The sequence below is a fragment of the Homalodisca vitripennis genome, chromosome 7 (genome assembly GCF_021130785.1).
Source record: "Homalodisca vitripennis isolate AUS2020 chromosome 7, UT_GWSS_2.1, whole genome shotgun sequence".
Lineage (NCBI taxonomy): Eukaryota > Metazoa > Arthropoda > Insecta > Hemiptera > Cicadellidae > Homalodisca > Homalodisca vitripennis.
The window spans coordinates 60,625,455-60,647,443 of NC_060213.1; the positions used below are offsets into that span (position 1 = coordinate 60,625,455).

The 21,989-nt window shown below is 33.1% G+C and overlaps 2 protein-coding genes across 2 annotated transcripts in view; one reads left to right on the forward strand and one right to left on the reverse strand.

Moving 5' to 3' along the window:
- Positions 1 to 1,907: 1,907 nt before the first annotated feature.
- On the reverse strand, positions 1,908 to 20,766 carry LOC124365900 (ankyrin-1-like). Its single transcript, XM_046822016.1, has 3 exons — positions 20,629 to 20,766; positions 8,571 to 8,818; positions 1,908 to 3,523 (listed from the first exon to the last, which is right to left on the reverse strand). The coding sequence occupies exon 3, from the start codon at positions 3,280 to 3,282 to the stop codon at positions 2,140 to 2,142; it is 1,143 nt and encodes a 380-aa protein (XP_046677972.1). The 5' UTR covers positions 3,283 to 3,523; positions 8,571 to 8,818; positions 20,629 to 20,766; the 3' UTR covers positions 1,908 to 2,139.
- The window catches only part of LOC124365901 (zinc transporter ZIP1-like), a 31,325-nt gene continuing 24,707 nt past the window's right edge, over positions 15,372 to 21,989 (forward strand). The window contains exon 1 of the mRNA XM_046822018.1: positions 15,372 to 15,444. The gene's annotated coding sequence lies outside the window, so the exon portion shown is untranslated. The remainder of the gene's footprint in view (positions 15,445 to 21,989) is intronic.

Below are 21,989 nucleotides of genomic sequence, written 5' to 3' on the forward strand. Positions count from 1 at the left end.
CAATTCCACACTGACGATAGTAACATTTTATACTGATAAATAATAGACAGTTATTGTGTGTTAACATCTCTTCAAAATATGTCAAAAATGTTCTGTACCCCAAAATATCTAATATGGGTTTCCGTAACTCCCCTGTAGGTTCTCATAGCCTCCTATGGTGTTACAGACATGTCTCATTCTAATAACAATATAAACAGCAAAGCTCAGCTCTCCACAGAGGATTACAACGTACATTGGCCAGAATAAGTTAGAATTAAGGTGCATTCCTTAACAGTAAACTCTGGCAGAACTGATTCTAGACTCCCTCTTCTGTTAATCAGATTTATTTGGTCATAAGACGATTTGAGGTGCACAATTCAAAGATCGTGTTTAGAGCAATGTATACATTAGTACTCTGGGCTTTAGCTTAGTCCACCTCCAGTGGAAGTGTTGCATAGTTTGCATACATCACAACAATGCTGTAATCTTTGAAGAAGGCAGAGAACTATTAATCCCATGTGCATTTATTCCTCTAGAAACATTCTGCGCGTAGACTACTCAGTAAATGATATCACAGTTTTGTCTAAAGAAATTTGATTTAAGATTATTGAGTATTGCATAATTAATCTGCCTCGAGCTTTGTACATAAATTACATACAATTCATGTATTATATTAGTGTTAAGTTACAATATTGATATTGCCTATTTTAAGAGGGCCACTACCAATGTAGTGTACAATTTGTACATAAATTACATACAATTCATTTATTATATTAGTGTTAAGTTACAATATTGATATTGCCTATTTTAAGAGGGCCAATTCCAATGTAGTTTGTCAAGAATTATATGATGTCAACATTAACATGATATTTATTGTGTTTTCAGTATCTACAATTGAAAACACTTACTCTTTGGATCCATTCATTAAGTGTATTATTCTATACATTATGAATAAAAAAATATCCTGTAAGTATCCTGCCATGAAATAGTTTCTTGTGAATTTGGATTCTCCTGACTTGTATTCTCAGCATTACTTGGCTCCTACCAGGTACTCAGCACGTACTACATATTGTATCAATATTTAAAAATACAATAACAATAATTGTGGTCAATATCAATATAAATAATTAAAATACAATAACAATAATAAATTGTAGTTATATCACATGTTAGCTACAGTCGTTCGTTTGTTAAAACTAGAAGTTTATTACAGTTTTTAGATCATTATCATCAATATATGACAAAATCATTCTGAGAATCTCATTTGGCAGATATATATTATTAACATTTCTACTTGCCTGTAAAATAAATTTCATTCTATCTTGAGCGGCATTGAGTAAAGGTAGTCTCTTCTTGGCTCTAATAAATACAGATTTTAGTAAATTAGCATAAATTGGATATTGAACTTCCAAATCAGGTGAACAGATTGCTTGTTCCAATTCGATGTTTGTTAAATATTTTGGTTCAGGGTCACAAAGATTATTTGAAAGCACATCATAAAGTGAATGTCCGCCAAACATAGTTGTTTTTGCTTTCCCCAACTCCTCAAGACACTGTAATTTCCAGGAGTACAACTCCTGGAATGCAGCTTTTAAATCATTATCAAATGGTAATTTTGCACATTTTAACTTAACAATATGTTTTTTTATTACATTCTTAAAAATGTAATTTTCAGATAAACGTATTAAACCCTTCCAATGATAGTGATCAGTGTACTTAAGATCTTCCCAATCAAGTAACAGGTGGTAAATGTGCCGATTAACGTGATGATCAAATGCACTTTTAATTGCGAATGCTAACGGTACATATCCATCTACATTCTTAATGTTAACATCAGCACCTTCCTCTAGCAGCAATTTGATCATTTCAAAATGTGGATAAGAAAGCCTAAGTGCGATATGAAGTGGAGTGTTGCCATTAACATCCTTTGCATTCACATCCGCATGTTTCCTCAGCAACAACCTAACAATTTCAACACGATTCCATTGCACTGCCATATGCAGTGGTGTGTACCAATCTTTATCTCTTATTTCTACTACAGCTCCAGCATTTATAAAGCGTTCAACCATCTTAATGTTGTCTCTAGAGCAAAGGAATTTCAGAGCACAAGAACCGTCTATATTTTGGACATTCACATTCGCTTGATTGTTCAATAACAACTCAAGTGATTTCAAAGAAACTGTTGTGCACTGCAATATATAAGGCTGTGTCACCATTGATGTTGCCCACATTTATGGTGGCTCCCGCACTTATGAGTAGTTCAACCATTTTAATGTTGTTACGAAAACAAGAACGATGCAATGGAGTGTCACCATTCATATTCTGTACATTCAAATTCACCTCTTTTTCCAGATACGACTCAACAATTTCAACAAGACCGTGATCCACTGCAGTATGCAAAGGTGTGTTGCCCATGTTGTCTGCGAGATCTATATTTGCACCTGCCTTTATAAGGAGCTCAACCATTACAATATTGTTTTGAAAACAACAAAGGTGCAGGGGAGTACTTCCATCAAAATTCTGCACATTCACTTCAACCTGTTTTGTCAACAAAACTTCAACAATGTTGACACAATTACATTTCACTGCGATGTGCAGCAATGAATTACCTTTTTTGTCCCTGAGATTGATATTGGCTCCTTTATTGATAAGGCGTTCAAGTAAATCAATGTTGTTACGAAAACAACATAAATGCAATGGAGGATTACCGTACAAATTTGGTATATTAAAATCCAACTGTTTGCTCAGCAACAAATTCACAATTATATTGGAACCATGTAACACTGCGTAATGCAATGGTGTTTTACCGCTCTTGTTTCTAAGATTACCTATTATCTGCACAATGGTATCAGCATATTTGATAACCAACAATTCAACCATTGCAACAGATCCTTTTTTTACTGCAATGTGTAAGGGTGTATTACCTCTGCTGTTTCTAAGAAACACATTGGCTCCTACATTTATAAGGTACTCTGCCATTTTGATATTATTACAAGAACAAGCAAAATGCAGAGGAGTGTCACCGTTGAAATTCTGTGCATTAATTTCTGTTTGGTTGTTCACCAACACTTCAACAATTTCAAGGAGGTTCTTTTTCACAGCGATATGCAAGGGAATGTTGCCGTCTATCTCATTTTTAATATTTGTATTGGCTCCATTCACAATGAGGTACTCCAACGTTCTGATATCCTGGTTTTCTACAGCAATGTGAAGAGGTGTATTCCCCAGCTTATCCATAGTGTCTACTTTGGTCCCTTTGGATGACAAGTACATTCCTGTGTAAAATGTTTTATCAACAGCCATGTTATATCATTGTGTGAACATCAAGGAAAACACACGAGAGGAGAGCTGTGATTCTTTACCTTCTATTAGCCATTTCTCTTCTTTCTCTCAGCGTGAAATTGTGATGTAATTTCTCAAAAAACAGGGAATTGTTATTTTGTATTTCCAAAACACTGAGAAGAATAGCAAATGTAGTTTTAATAATAAAATCTTTGTGTTCCAAAATCATGAAAATCCACAATATTGTTTGTGTTAGGTAAGCCTGAAAGCAAAATGTCCCACATCAGTTAATTGGAATCAGAAATAAAAGTTTAACCTTATTACAACAAAATATACACTCTCAGGTGAATCGATGAACTTAATGTGAATGATGAACTCATCATCAGCATAGTAAAATAAAATCAGCTTTCGGAAAAAAAAACAAAAACTAGTATTTAAAAAGTTAATGGTTAATAAGTGTTAAAGACATGTGTAAGCGTTATTTGTTTAGAATTTCCTTCTTGACAAAGAAGAGAGAAAGAAAGGTTGTCTTGTTACAGATTATAAATTCTGGCTAGTGCCAGACTCCCCACTAGGGAACCAGCAGCGGCCTAGAGCCATGGATTAGAAATATTTGTAAAAATTATGAGGCACTAGGATCTCTAAAAGAACTATAGAAAAATCTTAGGTTCTGCATCACACAAACATTTTCCAAAGTGCAGTATTAAATATTAATCATTGGTATTTGATAAAGCAGTCCAACATTATGATGATTTGCTGGTTATCGGCCCTTGGTGACTTGACTCAGCACAGTGCTGCGGTTGTGAGGTGATCCCAAGTTACAACATCAACAGTCTCCACCTTTCCTTCCAAACATTGGTGTTGGCTTACTGTACTCTGCTGAGATCATAAGCAAACGGGCCTTTATTTTGATTGTTCATTAGAGCTGATAAGATTTTGTCTAAAAAACTAGAAAGATTCACATCCAGCACCTTCTTATAATGGCAATAAGCAGTCTGTATTTAGAGTGTCCCAGGACAGTCTACCGACCTTTTCAGTTATTATTCCTGAATCAAAGACAAACCAAAATATAATATTAAAAATTTCAAAAACTCACTAATTACTCAAACATCTGCCATTTTGTAATTTTCACCTATTCTTTCTTAACCTAAAGGCTTAATTACTGTAATAATAATAATTTTCCCAAGATTTTGGCAGCTTCATAAAATCTTTCAGCGTAAAAATCTTCAAAACAAAATATGATAAAAAAAGTCAGTTATTACATTGTAGTTAGACAATTTAATTCAAAATCCAACGATACCATGTTTTAGGAAATCTGTTGAGAAATAAGGAAGATATTTGATTTTAACCCATTGAGTTCCACAGCGTCACTAATTTTGACGTTTCGTATTTTTATAATATTTTATATAGTACAAGATTATTTTGGCCAAATAATCAGCAAGATGTGTCCAATAGGTTCCCAACTATCGATAAATACGAGTTTTATGTTGTTTCCCTACTATTTCATATGAGAAAACTATGTTGTTTGTTTACTTATCAAGGGGCCACTATTTTTGGATGATTTTTCCTTATCAGGGATAAAATAAATTACAGTATTAAAAAACAGACTTTCTTTAAGCTATTTTGGAATTTACAAGTTATTGCGACAATAAATAAAAACAAAAACTAAAAGAACGTTTTATTATTCGAAAATGTCAGGTCATTCGTGCGTCTATTTGGAGACAATTTGGCGATAGGAAGTATGACTCATCGAGTATTTTTCGATTCATTACTGAAGAAGGAACGTATATGTAGCGTTTTTAAAGCTACATTGATTTATTTTTTTAATTAAAACTTACATTAAATGAAAATTTTGGGATTGAAATATTGGGATTTAATTTTAGATTAGATTGTGAAAAGTCAGAGTAAAAACGAACATGTAATCCTTTGGCAAGTTAGTACTGGTAGTTTTAAATTGTTAGGAAGGCAGGTTGACTGTCTTGAATTGATTAGAACTTGTCTTGTTGTGACTATTGTTCTCCTTTTTTGATACAGCTGGACTAATGAGAGAACACCGCGGATGTCCTGCAAAGTTGATTGGAAAGGGAAGTATTTAAGCGCCCGCTCATACTTTTCGCCCTTCCTTTGGTTATTTTCGTGAGTAAGTTAATTACAGTGCGCCGTGTTTCTTAATTTTTTTCCGCGAGGGATTTTGAGGTAAGCATCAAATTTATTGTACGTTTATTGAAATAGTCTTCCAGATCTGATATTAAATTAATTTTGTTGTCTTTTTTATAGGAAAAAATTAAATACATAGAAACTACAGAGCAATCTGAATAACTTATTCTCGAGGAACAATAGAGCATAATAGAATCATACAAGTTACATTTGGTTCATGCTTGCAAGAAAAGTGAATTAAGATTGAACTTTGTTAATAACTTTAATTGAAAGTTGAAAATTTAGTAATTTATTAATATTTAACTGGAACTATTTTATTGTGAATTATTAATTGGAAATTAATTGAACATTAATAATTGTTTGAAAGATTTGTAATCTGAATTGCAGAAACTTGAAAGTTACGGTTCAACTAGTGTAAAGAGAAGTTTAAATTTTTATTTTTTAAACTAGCGGGCCCGGCGCGCTTTGCTGCGCATTTCAATAATTTTTTGCAAAAGTTGCCCGCGGCTTCGCACGCAATTTCCCGTTGAAAACAGTACACTATATTCACTTATTCTTTTTCTATCACATTCTAAACATTGCTGAGATAATTGATAGTCGTTCCATCGTGAGCCTCTTGGGCGTATTATGAAGGTATGTACCATATTCCTGCCTCTATCTAGCTGTTACCCACGGCTTCGCACGCAAATCTTAAGAACCGAAGTCCTTATATTACTTAGTAAATTTTTTTTTTTACTATAATAAATTTTAGATTAAATTAGTTATATCTCCGATGCCACGATTGAGCTTGCTTTGTTGTCTCGATCGAGAGAATATGTACACACGGAGTTTTGAGAACCATACTTCTGTCAAAAAAAAACAACTAAGGTTGATTTTATAACATTCTTTATATTTGTAGCCAACGTAAGATAGTAATTATGATATCTGCATTACTCTTCTGATCAAGCATGAGCATGGTTTATATTAAATAAATATTGCAGTTAAAGGTGAATTTTTACGTCAAATTTGAATTGTATTATCTGGATAGTAAAGTCTATGTTTAACAGTGATTGCAAAAACAGTTTAAAAACAAAATTTGTCGTTTCTCTTAAGCTTACTCTATGCTTTAAAACTATAAGTGTAATATATGTTTACAAAGAACAGCTGATTAAAAATTTGAAAAGACGTTAACATATGTTTGCTGCAATGCATTTCTTATGGGTATTTCTGTAACCAGTGGGGCGGAATCCTGAATCGGGAAAGGGATGGGCATAGCTTATAAACCTTCTCCGTGGAAAAATACATATACGTACACATTTTCATCATGATCGGTCCAATAGTTCACGATTCCATAAAGGACAAACATACAAACATTCATTTTTATATATATAGATAATTGTGAATGTACTTAGAAGTGAACATTTTTATTTTAGTTATTTCCAAGTGGTATTAGATTTTTATTTTAAAACTTTATTATTTTATTTTAGAAGAGAGCTCTGATTTTTAGTTTGATATGTTTGATTAATATTTTTATTTCTTGCCAAAGGAACTTTTAAATTTACTAAACGGTTTGTCAATTCTTTGTGGAAAATAGAGTGATGAAAATTCTGAAACGTTGAACTTATTAATTTGCCAGTTTAAAATAAATCCATTATTTTTATTTAGATCTGTGACTTTTATTTTAGACAAACCAGATAATATTTAATAGTTAAAAAATTTAGTAATAAATTGTACTGAATATTCACTAGGAGCTAACTAATCAAAAAATATTTTATATCGTCTTGGATGTCTCATTGATAATTTAAATATTAATACTCTGGAATATTAATATCTACAATCCAAGTTGTTATAGTATAATGAAGTTTATTTTGGTCCCTAATAAGGAAAACTCGTCCAAAAATAGTGGGCTGCGATAATACCGAAGTACCTATACGATGATTTTGTCTTCCAGTCACGCGAATTAGCGGACGAGTACCGTGTTGCGTAACAGCGTTTCTTGTTGTTTATGAGCCGATAACCAAGCTTTTGAGTAAATACAAACTAAAATAGCAACTTATACAGTATTTTACCGTATTTCTTTACAAAAGTAATGTAGTGATTTCAGTTTTATCCAAGCGAAAAACGTGAACTTTCAGTGTAAATGTATTAGGGTTATTATTTAGTAAATGTAAAATTTTACATAGACTAGTGTTAGCGGCAAGATAGAATAGCTTAGCAAGTATTACCTACATTTACTAATTATATTTATTTGTGTTACCTTGATGTAGTATTAGATTTTTTTTTAAACTACACTATTACTATGTAATTTCTAAACTCTGACAAATAAAGTACAGTTTATAAAAAGTCGGTACCCGGCAGCATTTTGTTTATACCTGTACTCGTATAATGCCGTGTTTGTTTTTATTTTAGAATCATACATTATAGATGGGTTTTATTTAGAATTATATGGCCTTTATTATGGTGTAAAGAAAAAATCTTAAAAAATACCGTATACACTCAAATTAGGTTGAAACTTAACTTGTTATAAAAAAGTAAAAAAACTTTTTTTAATAAAAACTGAAATTTTTATATTTTTATAAAGCAAATTTTATTTGTAACGATATCTAACATATTTTGAAGTTAATGAAAAAAAACAGCAAAATTATGAAAATCTGTTGGGTAGTTATTTTACAACAGCTTTTTCCCAAACGCTTACAAATATGAAAAAAAAAAAACAGCCTACTCAAATTAGGTCGTAACCTAACTTTTTATAAAAAAGTAAAAAACTTGTTTATAAATACTGAAATTTTTATAAATTAAATTTTGTTTGTAACAAAATGTATCATATTCTGCATTTAATGATGAAAATAAGTTGCATGAAATAGTTTTACACACAAGTGTACTTTGAGACTTTAGCTAATTTTGGTTGTTTTTATATGATGTATTGTTAGTGCTATTTACTTCATTCTCTAAGTACTTTCTTTTTACCTGTTGTAGGTTGACTTATACTTCAAACTTATTTATACTTCCAAACATTGTGACCATATCTTTCCTGACCTTTTAATCTTCCAAACTTCCAGGATTTAAAATTTCTGGTAGGCCTACTCTTCCATTACTTATTTTAGGGAAATTTACTATGACACAAAAACTTGTGGACTGAGGGAGGCTTCTCTAGACAAATCATCGATAGTTACCTTGCTTCATATGAAAGCTGTGATTTTGAGTTTCCTTTCCACATATTTTAATGTTGACCTCTCACTATTATATTTTCAAGGTTAACTTTATTTTACTAGTTTTTTCATGATATTTCTCTTCTTTCTACCGCTTGGCTTCTATGAATGTTATCTTATTTTGTTCTATCTCGATCTTATCTTTCGTTTTCCTTCTTTACTTTGAGTCTTCCTTCATCTTGATATCCATTTTTCGTTTGCTTTCATTATTCCTGTAACAAAAAAGAAATCATCTTTTTGTAACTCTAAATGTTTAATATTAAATAACACTAGGCCTGCATATTTACAGGACTTATGTTTATCCACCAGAATATATTAGTTAAGAGCTGTCAGTAATGAAACTAACTTGAGTTTTAACCATTAAGTACAATTTTATCAATTTTATAACGTAACATACAGGAAGTACAACATAAAATGTCATAATTTTCACACATTGATGTTTCAAGTTATTTAGATAATTACACTTAAAAAATCATTATGGCAATATAAATAATATGTACTAATAAAACTTGTGACTCAACCCCAAGATGTACTGTTTATATATTATGTCAAATATACAAATATTTGTACTATTAAAATTACAAGATTGAAAACTAAGTAGCAATCTAGCACTGAAGAAGAGTAATATTATTTTTTTTAAAGTAGTTTTCTTCATGTGCATTCTAACATACAATGACTGACTTTTGTCTCTTGAATAGTTTTTGCACTGCCTTTGGACCTTCCTTACGATTCAAAAAATACAATATATATATATATGTAATATTTTATATATATAATATTTTATATATATATACATATATAGTTTTGCCTAGCTATAAAGATCAACTTCGGTAAACATACACATTTCAAACTGAACCTTTTAAATACTCTTGATTATTATATAACTCCTATTGAAGCTTCTCTTCTTCATTAAGGGGACTTGCACATAAAAATATTTCTATTTACATTGTTTTTTTTTTATTGTTGTTTAACAACTTTTAAACACAAAAACCAAATTTGATAATAAAATTTCACTTTAACCAATTTAATATGATTTATACGTTTTAAATCTCCCTTGGTTATTACTAACTTTTGGGAGAGATAACATCTTTGAGGGAGAGAAAGCTTAAAGAAAAATAAAAATCAGATGAAAGTCTCTCCCTAAACTCTTCTTCGATATGTTGAAAAACGTGTATATAGTTACTATTAAAACAACACTTATCTAATAACATTTATTTCTAATCAAGGCCTTTCGAATCCAAGGGTAACCACAAATAAATATTTACATTATTTTTATTTATTACAGTTAATATTAAAATACCAACTACATACAGTGTAAATATGCATATACAAATATTTGGAAATATTTCACTCAGTATAAACAAGTAGATATGACGACTACAGTGTAGTTTTTTAATAAATTGAGAAGAAAGTAGAATGTAGTTTTCAATAGGGCTCTCTTTGTTTTTTGCAAATTTGTCTTCCTGTTTATGTTTAGTGATTCCAAAGCACTTCCAAGTCCATTGGTTTTGTTCCTTATTTTATTAATTTTAGATTTTTAATTGTTATTGTGTGTACTGATTCAATCCAGTGGCTACAGCAGATTTTTTCAACTCTTCCATACTGAGCGTGTGATAAATGCTATTGGAATCTTGTTTTTATTGTTCTTCTTGTTTGTCTAATATAACTTTTGTCACAGTCATCGTATCCAATTTTATACATTCCTGGTTTATTTTCGTTACAAATTTTGTCCTTGAGCTTTTCCTAATATTTGGGATAGTTTTATGCTTGTTCTGTGAGTAACAGTTTTAGTTGTTTTTTTTTAAGTTTTATATATTTTACACGATAAAATGCTGTATGTTGTGTAAATAAATTGTTGCTTTGTGTCTTGACGTGACCATTATGTTGTTAATATCTTCATTGCTTTCTTTACTGTATTCTCAATAAGTGGTGTGGTGTAATTGACAATATAATTAAAACTAAGTGTATGATTTACATATCTTGATTATTTTCTGGTGAATTCGGAAAAAATCATCAAAAGTATAAATTTCAGTTTTAAGCATATATTCTTTAATAATTTTTTGAAACTCCTTAATGTAGGGCTCTACCTCCATGGTAAGGGTAGTTTATTATAAAAATGCTGAATGTTGTAAGAGAAAGATATTTTAATTGGTTGTTCTGTGTATAGGCACAGGTAAAAAGTAACTATTACGTGTTAAGTAGTTATTATGAGATAAAGGAGTGGGCTGTAATCTTTTATGAGTTTTAGTTAAAACTTCCATTATGTAAATACTTCTTATTGTTAAAATTTGAAGATTATAAAAATGGCCTCTTAGTGATTGATTAAATTTTCTATAAATCGGATTGTGTTTTGAAAAGCTGCTTAATAAATTGGTAACACCAGCAAACAATTCCGTATCCTATCACAGATTAAAAAAAGAAAAGAAGCACAACAAACCCATAAAAACAGGTTGTGTGCAATGAAAAAGTTCCTAAAATGATGGGAGATTTTTTTATGTACAGGAAGCCTATTTAAGAACTGGGAATATTTACTAAAAACTAAACAACCACTTAAAAGAGGACCTACGACCTTAAATTTAGAGACTTGAGAAGAGAGCACATGTAAGTAACATGAAGTTCCGAACATGTAGCTATATTCACCAATAAAAGTAGATCCATATGGGATCTAATTAACAGCGGGTGAGGCTCTAAACAGATTCACGATTCAGGCATCCAATCAGTCAACATTCAAGGAGAAAAAGTGATTAGTTTCAACAGCTACTTCTCAACAATAGCAAAAGAAACTATAAAGAATAACATTCCCACAAAACTTCAACCAGTAGTCCGTCCGGTTGTCAGTCACCTCCTTGCTAAGCAGTCTACCTCTGACTTCAGAAGCAGAGATGACATCTAATGACATGGGTAAGGCATATCCAAAGCTTAAAAGTGGAATCCACGCAGAGGCTACTAACATAGGCCCATATCTCTGATCCCAACCTGCACCAAAGTCATTGAGAAAGTAGTTTTGAAAAGACTAATGGATCACTGTGAACTACACAACCTTCTAACAGATAATCAACATGGTTTTATTAAAGGAAGGTCTACAACATCGGCCATTATCAAACTTTCAGAATTCAGTATTGATAACTTGGAAGGAAAAACATGATCGCTGGAATTATGCTCGATTTCAGCAAAGCTTTTGACTGCCTAGGTCATGACCTGATCCTTTACAAACCTGAAAACTTTGAGTTAAAGGACATGCCAAAGAATGGTTTAAGGGTTATCTAGAGAGAAGAAGCCAGACAGTAGATATTCAATATACACATAAAAGGTTCTCACAAACAATAACATCAGAGCCTCTGCCTGTTAAAAGAGGCGTGCCTCAGGGCTCAGTGTTGGGACCGGTTCTGCTTATTCTCATGACAAATGACATGCCGCAATACTTAGGCATATACTGTGCTCCCGTGATGTACGTATGCTGATGACAACACTTCTAGTGTCCGAATCCTCACCAAATAACAGCCATTAATTTCTACACTGCATTAAACATGGCCTATCAATACTGTCACGAAAACGATTTAGTAGTCAACACTGAAAAAACTAAACAATTAGCTTTTTGAAGGAGACTAGAAGTTTCAGGGCTGCCAGACGTATCAATGGAAAGTTAGACAAAACTCCTCGAAATGATTATTGATAGCAATTTATCATGGAACAATCACACTGGTATACTCTCCAAAAGGCTGAATTCATGCCTATGTTTTAAAAAGAGTAAAGCATCCAAGTGATGAAGCAACTACAAAAATTGCCTATTGTTCGTTATTAAAGTCACACTTAAGATACGGCCTTGTAGTTTGGGGAGGCACAACTGCAGGAAACTTAAATTGAATACTGCTTCTACAGAAAAGAGCAGTCAGGATCAGGTCTGGCCTGGGCCCGAGGGAAACCTGCAGAGATGCCTTCCCTCGCCAGGGAATCATAACGATTGTTGGCCTATACATCAGAGAAGTCATAGTCTATGTTGACAAAGAGTAATTGGAACGAGGCCATGACTTCCATACCAACAACACCTGCCATGCTTCAAATTTTCACCTGCCATTACATCACACTGCACTATTTGAAAGGAAACCATACTACATGGCAGAAAAATCTACAACCATCTTCCCGAAGATTTAAAAATGCTACAAGGACTGAGACTGATAACAGCACTAACCAAATGGCTCCCTAGCCATTCTACACCATAGATGAGTTCTTGAACTGGAAAAGAGAAGAGCAATACTCTCAATAAAAACTAACCTCGTAATATTTGACGCCATTGCATAGCTTGATGATTTGTAAATAAAGAAATTGTCTATTATCAATTGTCTATTAGATATTTCATCCTGATGGAAAGTATTTTGAGCAAGGGATAAATTTGTCGAGTCAATGCTTTACTGCAGTGTTTCAACGTTTGCTGAGATTTCATCAAACCCTGCTGATATTTTAGGTTTAAGACTTTTAATTATGGCCCCAATGTCATGTTCATTAGTGGGAGGCAACTGGGTTAAATCATGGTTTATGATTTGTGGCTGGACTGCAGTCTGCATTTTTTTCTGGGCTGACTATTTAGAGTATGATCAGCCATTGCTCGTAAAAATTGAGATGAGTAGCTATTTCAAGGGGGTTGGTGGTTATCTCTCCTTTTATGTTGAATTGTGGCTGAGGAGCATTTGAACATTCTTTACCTCTCTGACTGTTTATAACTTTCCATAATGCTTTTGATTTGTTTTCAGCATTTTCTTTGTGGTCTGCAGCTGCTTGTTGCTTGATCGTTTTTAGCCTCATGTCAGTCTTTCTTGGCCTCGCACATTTCATTTTATCTGCTTGTGCACCTGTAAGCCCATGTCTTCGAAGGCATGTCAGATATATTGCTTTGAGACGTCTAGCCTCTTCATCCGCGTATCTTGGTGCTTTCCTCTTCCTCTGTCACTCGGTCTTTCTAGGACAAACTGTGTTCATAACGGCAACAATAGGTGATAAAAAGTTGTAGGCTGTTCTGCTGAGTCCTCGTTTTGTAGATTTTTTCCCAGTCTTCTTGTTCAAACTGAGCATTGAGAGGATTTAAATTTTCTTGGTTTAATACTCAATACGAGTATTGTATTCCTTTGGGACGATGGTGGGGGTGGTGGTAGTCTTGATACGCTGTGGCTGCTTAAGGTGTTGTTTAACATTTGATTGTTCCTATCTGATTTAAAGCCATCAACATTAATATCTCCCATAACTATAAGTGGATGGTTTTCTGCTTTCGTGTCCTCGATTGTTGCAGAAAGTAGGCTTAGTGCTTCCTCAAGTTGTCCTGCAGGAGTTCTGTAGACATCAAGAATATACAACTACCTTTTCCCCGAGGTTAATTTGATCATTCCAATCTCACATATTACTTCTTGGTTGTTTTCTATGTTTAGAAGCTGTACCGATGTTTCCAGTTCATCTCTGACAAAAATGGCAACTCCTCCTTTATTGTGGGTTTTACGACTGAAATGCGTTATTAGACAGTAATTTGGTACTATGGTATTCTCTACTTCGTCTTTTTTTTAATCCATGTTCACTAAGTATGATAATATCTGGATTTATTTCCTCAAGGTGATACAGCCTGTCTGTTTTGTTTCTCATTTCCTGCATGTTTTGGTGTAGGGCAGAAATGTTATTTGGAGATTTGGTGAACTCGATGTAGTTATCGGTTTAACTATATTTTCATTAGCATTGTGATGGAAAATTGTCAGTGCTTTGCTTTTGGTGTTCTTGGTCTATGTGACTATTGAAGAAATCTTCAAGGCTTTCCACCTCAGAGCTGATTATTGTTGTAATTGGTGGTTTCTTTTCTGTTGGTTTCATAAAAACTTCTTCATTAACTGCTCCACTTTCATAGAGAGTTGTATCTTGAGACGCATTTGTCACTAGTGATTCTATGGCATTGTTGGTTGAATTAAATTCTCCATTAGTGGGTTCTGCAGTGCTACAACCAGGATGATTGGACCTGTACTTGGCAGCTTGCAATGACATGCTGTAAGCACTTCGCTTAGCTCCTATCCTTGTATTTTTATTGTTTAATGTTTTCTTTGGTGTTGAGGAGCTGGAATTTGCTCGCCCAGAAACATTTTTTTTAACTTGACTGCATAATTGTGCCTGCAGTGATTTGAAAGTGTTTTCCCATCAGGTTCTGTTAGGGTTTTATCTGAGCCAAGTCGTGTTGAGCTGAATCCTATACTACACTACCAATAACTAGGAATAGCTTATACAGGGATAATTAAAATCTGCTATAATAAATAAAGTTTGTATGAAGTTTAATTAAAAAAAGTGTAAGCATTACATTATTAAAATATTGAACAAAATAGTTAAGTTTAAAAATCCTCACAATGACAAATCAAGAAAAAAATCTAAATCTTGATGTCTACTCTCGAATCAAAAAGTACAGTTTTTCGAGTTTGATAGTTAACCACAAGCTAACTAATAGAGATAACAATAACAGGAGTTGTATTAAAATTAACGTTTATTTCTGCGATTCTACATATGAAACTGTTTACAGTGACTTAAATTTGTATATCGATAACAATGGAAAATTACCTGATTTTGGCGATTTTCAACCTAACTCCCAACTTTCAAAATTTATAACCCAGAAACTTGTGATCCAATTAAGACTAAATATCTACAAAATAAAATAAATATATATATATATAAATAAATATCTACAGAATAAATATATATATATATATATTACAGTATATACGTATACTGCAGTTTTAATTCACCATAGTTGGTAACTGTTTGTTTTAACGTGCAATAGCCAGACTGCCCAGGGTGTTGCCTCATAGTAACTAGTACAAAAGTAAGTAAACGTTTGATTGTTTTGTTTGCAACATTTTATAAATATAGACAGCATAAGTTGGTTTTATTTATCATTAATATATTAATTTTTAAGATTAAAACCAGCAGAAAAATATTGATATTTGAAATAGGCTACCTATTACGTAATTTGGTTCGAATTTTGTTTTCAGTATTTTTAGCTAGTCATGAATATCGAGGATTCGATATTCACGAATTTTGGTGATTCAATAATCATGATTTGATTGTAGTGGTGGCTGTTTATTAGTGCACCCTCCTATGGTAATCGTCCTCCTGAACAAAAACAATATAAGGTTTCAGAGAATGAAAATAACAAATTATGAATCTTTGAACATTTAGTTTTCTTGAAAGATAGTAGCAATTTATAACTTGCTCAGCTTGATATCAACGAGTAACCGCTTTTGTGAAATAAAGGAAAGACTTCTCCCAATAGATTACCAGGAGTTGAAGCCACTTAAAAAAATCTCGTCACTTGTGAGAAATATCTCACATACTATCCTTATATGCATCGCCATTTTCAAAGTCTCAAAATAGTAGTTACTTCTGGCTGTTTATTGCTTACATTAAAATTACTATAATAATACGTACGTTGAAATCATATGCTAAGTTAAATAAATTGTAATACTAAATTATTCCTTTGGATAAAAACATCGAACCATTTGATAAAAACAACCGAAAAAGGTGTAGGTCACTTATCAAAGTCTATCCGAATTAACAATATTTGTTTGCTTTGTCAAGTTGCTTCTCCTAGCTAGCTGTAATGGCCGGAGGTTTTCGTTATAGGACCCTCTATAATTTGATCTGAGGTGCTGTAACAGCCCGTACTGATAGCTGAAGGCACTTGTGCCAGGCTGATATGAACTTTTATTCTCAGAAGATGACCAACAAAATAATTGTTTATTTGGGTCATATTCCTCTGCTAATTTTACATATCTAAAGATGGCGCAATAGCTGACATTAATATAGCAGCAACCAATAAGAGATTCACAAGACCACGTGAAGATTTAAAACAGAAAAATATACCTCCACACACGAAACAAGTAGGGTAGTTTGGTATTATCGGGAGGCCACTATGTTTACAAAAGTTTAAAAATTTGTTACTAAGGATCTACAAAAATTACATTATTAAAAAGAACAAAATTTATCTGTTCCCCACTCTGTCTCTATCTACGATTTGTTATACATACACCTACACACGTATTATAAATACAGAAAGTTAAAGTCGACATTTGCAAGCTTGAATTAAGATCGCCCAACTTGATCTGAAGTCGAAAAGTACCAATCGATGAATATGGAGATATTGGTTCAAAATAATTTTATAAACACAGCAATGTGTTAAATGGTTACAAGATAATGACCGTGCTACTTTAAATCCGAATTACCCTGTTTGTATTGACGAGATGGAAAATAGAAAAGAAAAATAAGAAGAAACATTACGTATCTAAAAACAATCTTGAGAAGACTTTTGTGAACAATCTAAATTTGGTTATGAATCATGAAAAATTGTGTACTATTTTAGTTTAAATCAAACAAACTATGACATTTAATTATTAATAAATGTACTTTTGACGGCATCAGTACGTGCAGAAATATCATTTCAGATTGACTAAAGTAATCTTAAGTACTACGCTGCTCAAACGTCATTTAAATATAGTTTAGTTATTTTATGCAATCTGAAACAAATGATTAGTTTTGTAATTATAAGACTAAAGGCCGACCCGGCAAATCACGAATTTGACGTTATCAACTTATTCTGCTCACCCCTCCTGAACAAAAAATATATATAGTATTAGGGGGGTGCAAATGACAAATAACATGATTTTAGGGGGTATATTCATAAGTAGTTAAGTTTCTAATGTTTTAATGTTCTGTTTGTGTGCCGTGTCTGGATAATCTGTTTACTTAAATATTATCTGCGGACGGGACTGATAGCGGCCTGATCTGAGCTCTCCGGGGCATGAGTCAGTGCTTCACAAGATATCGTGTTCAGTAGGTTGGATTGAGTGAGTACGTGACAATTATCAATCAACCGTCCACTAGTTCGACCAACCGTAGTGAATTGTGTGTGTTGGGTGTTTTGTAGGGCACGTAAAGAGTAAACGTTTTAACCGAAACGAGATTATTTCCTTTTTAATAGAACATGGAAGTTTTAATAATGAGTGTATTTGTTCGTCGTGCGGTCGTGTGCTGTTTTTAACTTTGTTGTTTTGTTGCAATAGAAAAATTCGAAAAAGCAGTAAAAAAGTTTTAAATGTAATTTTTTTTAATCGGCTTGGGCAGGTTCCTTTTTTTGAAAGAACACGCTTAGACTTAGAGACATATTATGGTTTGGTGACCACTTTGCTGTGCCTAAAGCCACCGAGACAACGCTATATTTCGTTGGAGTTTGGCGTTTCTGCAAATTGTGTGGTGGACTGGTATTCTTTCTGCCGCGAAGTGTATTTTCATCACACTTCAACGACGTCAAAGAAAATTGGCGGTCCTCTGACAGTAGTTGAAATTGATGAGTCTAAATTTGGAAGGAGAAAATACAATAGCGGCAGAAGAATTCAGAAACAGTGGGTTTTTGGGGGAATCGAAAGGCAGAGCAGAGATTCCTTCCTTGTTCCTGTTGAACAACGCGATAGGGACACTCTGCTCGACATAATTAAACAATGGGTTCTGCCAGGTACGACAATTGTTAGTAACTGTTGGAGGGTTTACAACTGTTTCGGTGACGAGGGATTTAGGCACCTCTCCGTGAACCATTCAATTAATTTTGTTGACCCTGATACCAGTGCACATACGAACACCATTGAGAGACATTGGAGTAAAGTCAGGGCCAACATCCCTCGGTATGGTGTCCGGAGGGTACTTTGGGATTATACCGACCACACCCAGACATGAATCGTTATTTCACATTTCGTTTCTACTGATTACTAGATTAGCGTAGAACAATATTTCGTCAATATAAAACAGGAATTGTCTTATCGCAAACACCTCCCCATCCTCAGACAGAGGTCAAAGTCGAGCGTCTAGTAGATAACGTGATTGCAGAGTCTCGCCGCCCGTTCAGCTGGTGCATCGCTTTGTTGTACTTCCGTGTTTTACCTCTACATTTCTCCAAACACAAAAATTCAACAAAAACAAACATTTACCAAACTAAACTTTTTATTAAAAAAACACTCAAAACTTGTTTTTATTCTTGATCACATTCCGCCACCCAAAATGCGAGTGCCTCCGGCCATCAGCGCGGGCATTGGCAGCACCTTCGGTGCTGCCGAAGCCCGCGCTGATGTCGACGAAAGAAAAACATCCCTCGAGATAGTACCTATCAGTAAAATATCAAATTCTAGAGGGGCTAATCAGAAATATAAATTGAATTGTAATGGAAAGGCAATGATGTACCGTGCAAATCACGTGATGCCGCGCGGCCTGCCGTAATCAGGATTCTCGAGAAAGATAAGATAACAGCGACAACAATACCGATCACAATACCTGGAAATGCTTGTAAGTTTGTAATTTTGTAATTGAAGAGTTGTTTTTTCGTTCTATCATGTTTGTTTCTATAAATTTCTATTTTTGTGTTCTTCATACTGGTGTGGTCGGTATAATCCCAAAGTACCGTCCGGAGTGACCATTTTGTCGGATACCTGGCAGAATTCCTTTTCAAGGCAAAATATCCCCACCCACATACCAGGCTCCACCACTTTTTTGTTGCTGCTGCTCAGCTATATCCGCCAACACACTAATGGTAAGTGTTCTCTATTAATATCCATTTATATATTTATATTAGAGTTTTTCATGATTTATTAAGTTTTTTACCTTTACATAATTGCCTTTGCATTACATTTCAATTTATATTTCTGATCAGCCCCTCTAGAATTTGATATTTTACTGATAGGTACTATCTCGGGGGATGTTTTTCTTTCGTTTCCTTCGGTGCTGCCCCGCGCTGATGGCCGGAGGCACTCATTTCGATAACAACTAATTAATTTGTAGCTCGAAATTAAAAAAAACATTGTTCATTTGGATCCAAATTCTGCTCATTTCAGTATTATTTTTCATTTACGTTTGCAAAGATGGCGTCGCATCCGATGATGTCATCACGAGGTGAATCATGGTCACAAAAGGTCATGTGACGCCCGACGTGGATGTAAGTTACAACATGGAAATATTGCTCCGCGCATGAACAATTGTTCCATTTTTTATGTTCTATAACTTTGTTATTTCTCATTTCTACCCCATCAAACCTTAAATTGTGTTGTTCTGTAGGACGATTCCAATAAGTTAATAACGCGAAACTCGCATTTTGCCACTCCGGCCGTTACTATGACAATTACCTTTATTTTACATGAAAAAGCTTCAATAAAATACGATTTTAAAAGCATAAAACTTAATTCAGTTCACTCACAATTAATTAAAGTAAAATCGTGTTTAGAAATACATTTAAAATGAAAATAATGTGTTTCGTTATTGACTAATGGCGGCAAGAACAGTGAAATATGTGTCTTCTTTGTTTCACGAACAGTCACGTTTATCCTTGAAAATACATAAGGTAATTAAATGTTTTTTTTTTATTATATTAATTATATACTATATTTAATTTGTAAGTTATATTTTTATACTTCAATTTCTAAGATTGAAAACAAGCAAAACCATAATGTTCTTTGAAATATATATTACATTATTTGGTCAAACATTTTGTTTTTAGTCTTTGATAGTTTGCTTTCAGTCGTCTGGATAGTCATGAATGTAGATGATTCGAATCATTCGATAATCATAATCCGATTGTGTTGGTGGCCGCTTATTATACTGCAGCCATAGTGGCCATCAGATAATACCAAACTACCAAAATTAGTTCCAGTTTTAATTTTCTGTAACATCGTTATTTGTCACCACCCTTTGCAATCTTATATTGTTTTGTTCAGGAGGAAAATAGCAATATGTTAATAATGTTAAACTTGTCCCCCAGCCATTAATTTAACAGTTGCACAAGTTATATTTGTTTGTCAGATTCATAATCTGTGGCATATAACAGTCTAGGATTCCAGCATATTATGTGCAATGTATAAACAATTTTGTGAACCTCTACTAAGATAAAAACGAGGGAAATTCTGATTGCCGCTTCTAGAGTTAAAATTATATTCTCAAAGTTTGGTAGTACAATAATAATTGTGTAACTTACAACTTTTTAAGAAGTCGTGTAATAAATCAATTTCCCTTTCTTGTGTTTATGGATAACTCTACAAATTAAGACAATCAAACTAAATTAATGTAGTGACTAATCAAAAACAAAGTTGATGTATTACGTACTGTTATGTAGAACAGCTGTTATGTTGTAAGTCTCGACAAAGCATTAACATTTAAAAAGGAGACAAAGAGTAATTTTATATCTATATGGTCTGGTAGTCTAGATTAATAAATTAAAGCTGTTTTAAATATTTCTTAAATTTATTACATTTCAATTGGGTTCCAAATTCTTTTTATGTTGCAATTTTCGAGATAATTTCGGTAATATTGAACTGTAGATGCAGATAATGGTTTCTCTGAAATTTGTTGAACAGCGTCAAACCAAGGATTAGTAGTTATTCTTACTCTTAAGAGAGTTACTCTTTTGCTAGTATTATAATATTTTGGTAAATTTTACAGGAACATTATGCACACATACTCTGGGCTGAGAAGCCTACTACAGTCAAAAAGCTTCTACTTCCTGGGCTTTTAATTTACTTCTAATATGGGTGTTGAATGAAAACTCCTAATTTCCGGCTATGACTTGCTCATCATTAGACCTATATTGGTGCTAATTCTCTTCAAGATAAGTCAGTTTACAAGATAGTGTATGGACAAACCTAATCGGACATACACACAAAGTAATGAACTTCTCAAACTGTCGAGATTTACTAATAATATTTACGATTAATTTACTTTAATTTCCTAAAAAGAAATGTATACCTACTTTGCGGGCCACCCGGCTCGCTGCCTTTGTTTATACCCTTGGTATACTTTATGCAAAGGTGTGAATATCGTATAAACCTCATACATAACAGTACCTATATGCTCTTGTTTCCCAATCCCTGTTTGGTAGACTATCGTATTTCCTTGGCTTAATCTAAAAATTTTATATATATATATACCTAATCTACATCTTATCCCTCATCCGTGAAAAATAACCATGGTTTCCCCTCGATGGTCTTCTGTCGTAAACAAAAACATTTAGTGTCTGGTGTCCGGCTTTGTAATTCCACTCGTAAGTTCGCTATAGTTACGGACTCATTTCGGTTGTATAATTTAGTTCAATAAGTAAATGCTCAGAATAAATTAAAAAGCCTAATTAGTAAATATTTACCATTGTTGCCATTTATAATACAAATTATATAGTACTACTCATTAATATTTGTATCACACAGATAGCAAATATTTACTAAGCAAATAAAAATTCTGTGATTCTGCGTGGCACGTTACACTTTGTGACTCGTCCAGCAATAAAAAATATTGCCTATATGTACAATCAATACATTTTCTTTAAACAAACTTTTAAGAGTATTT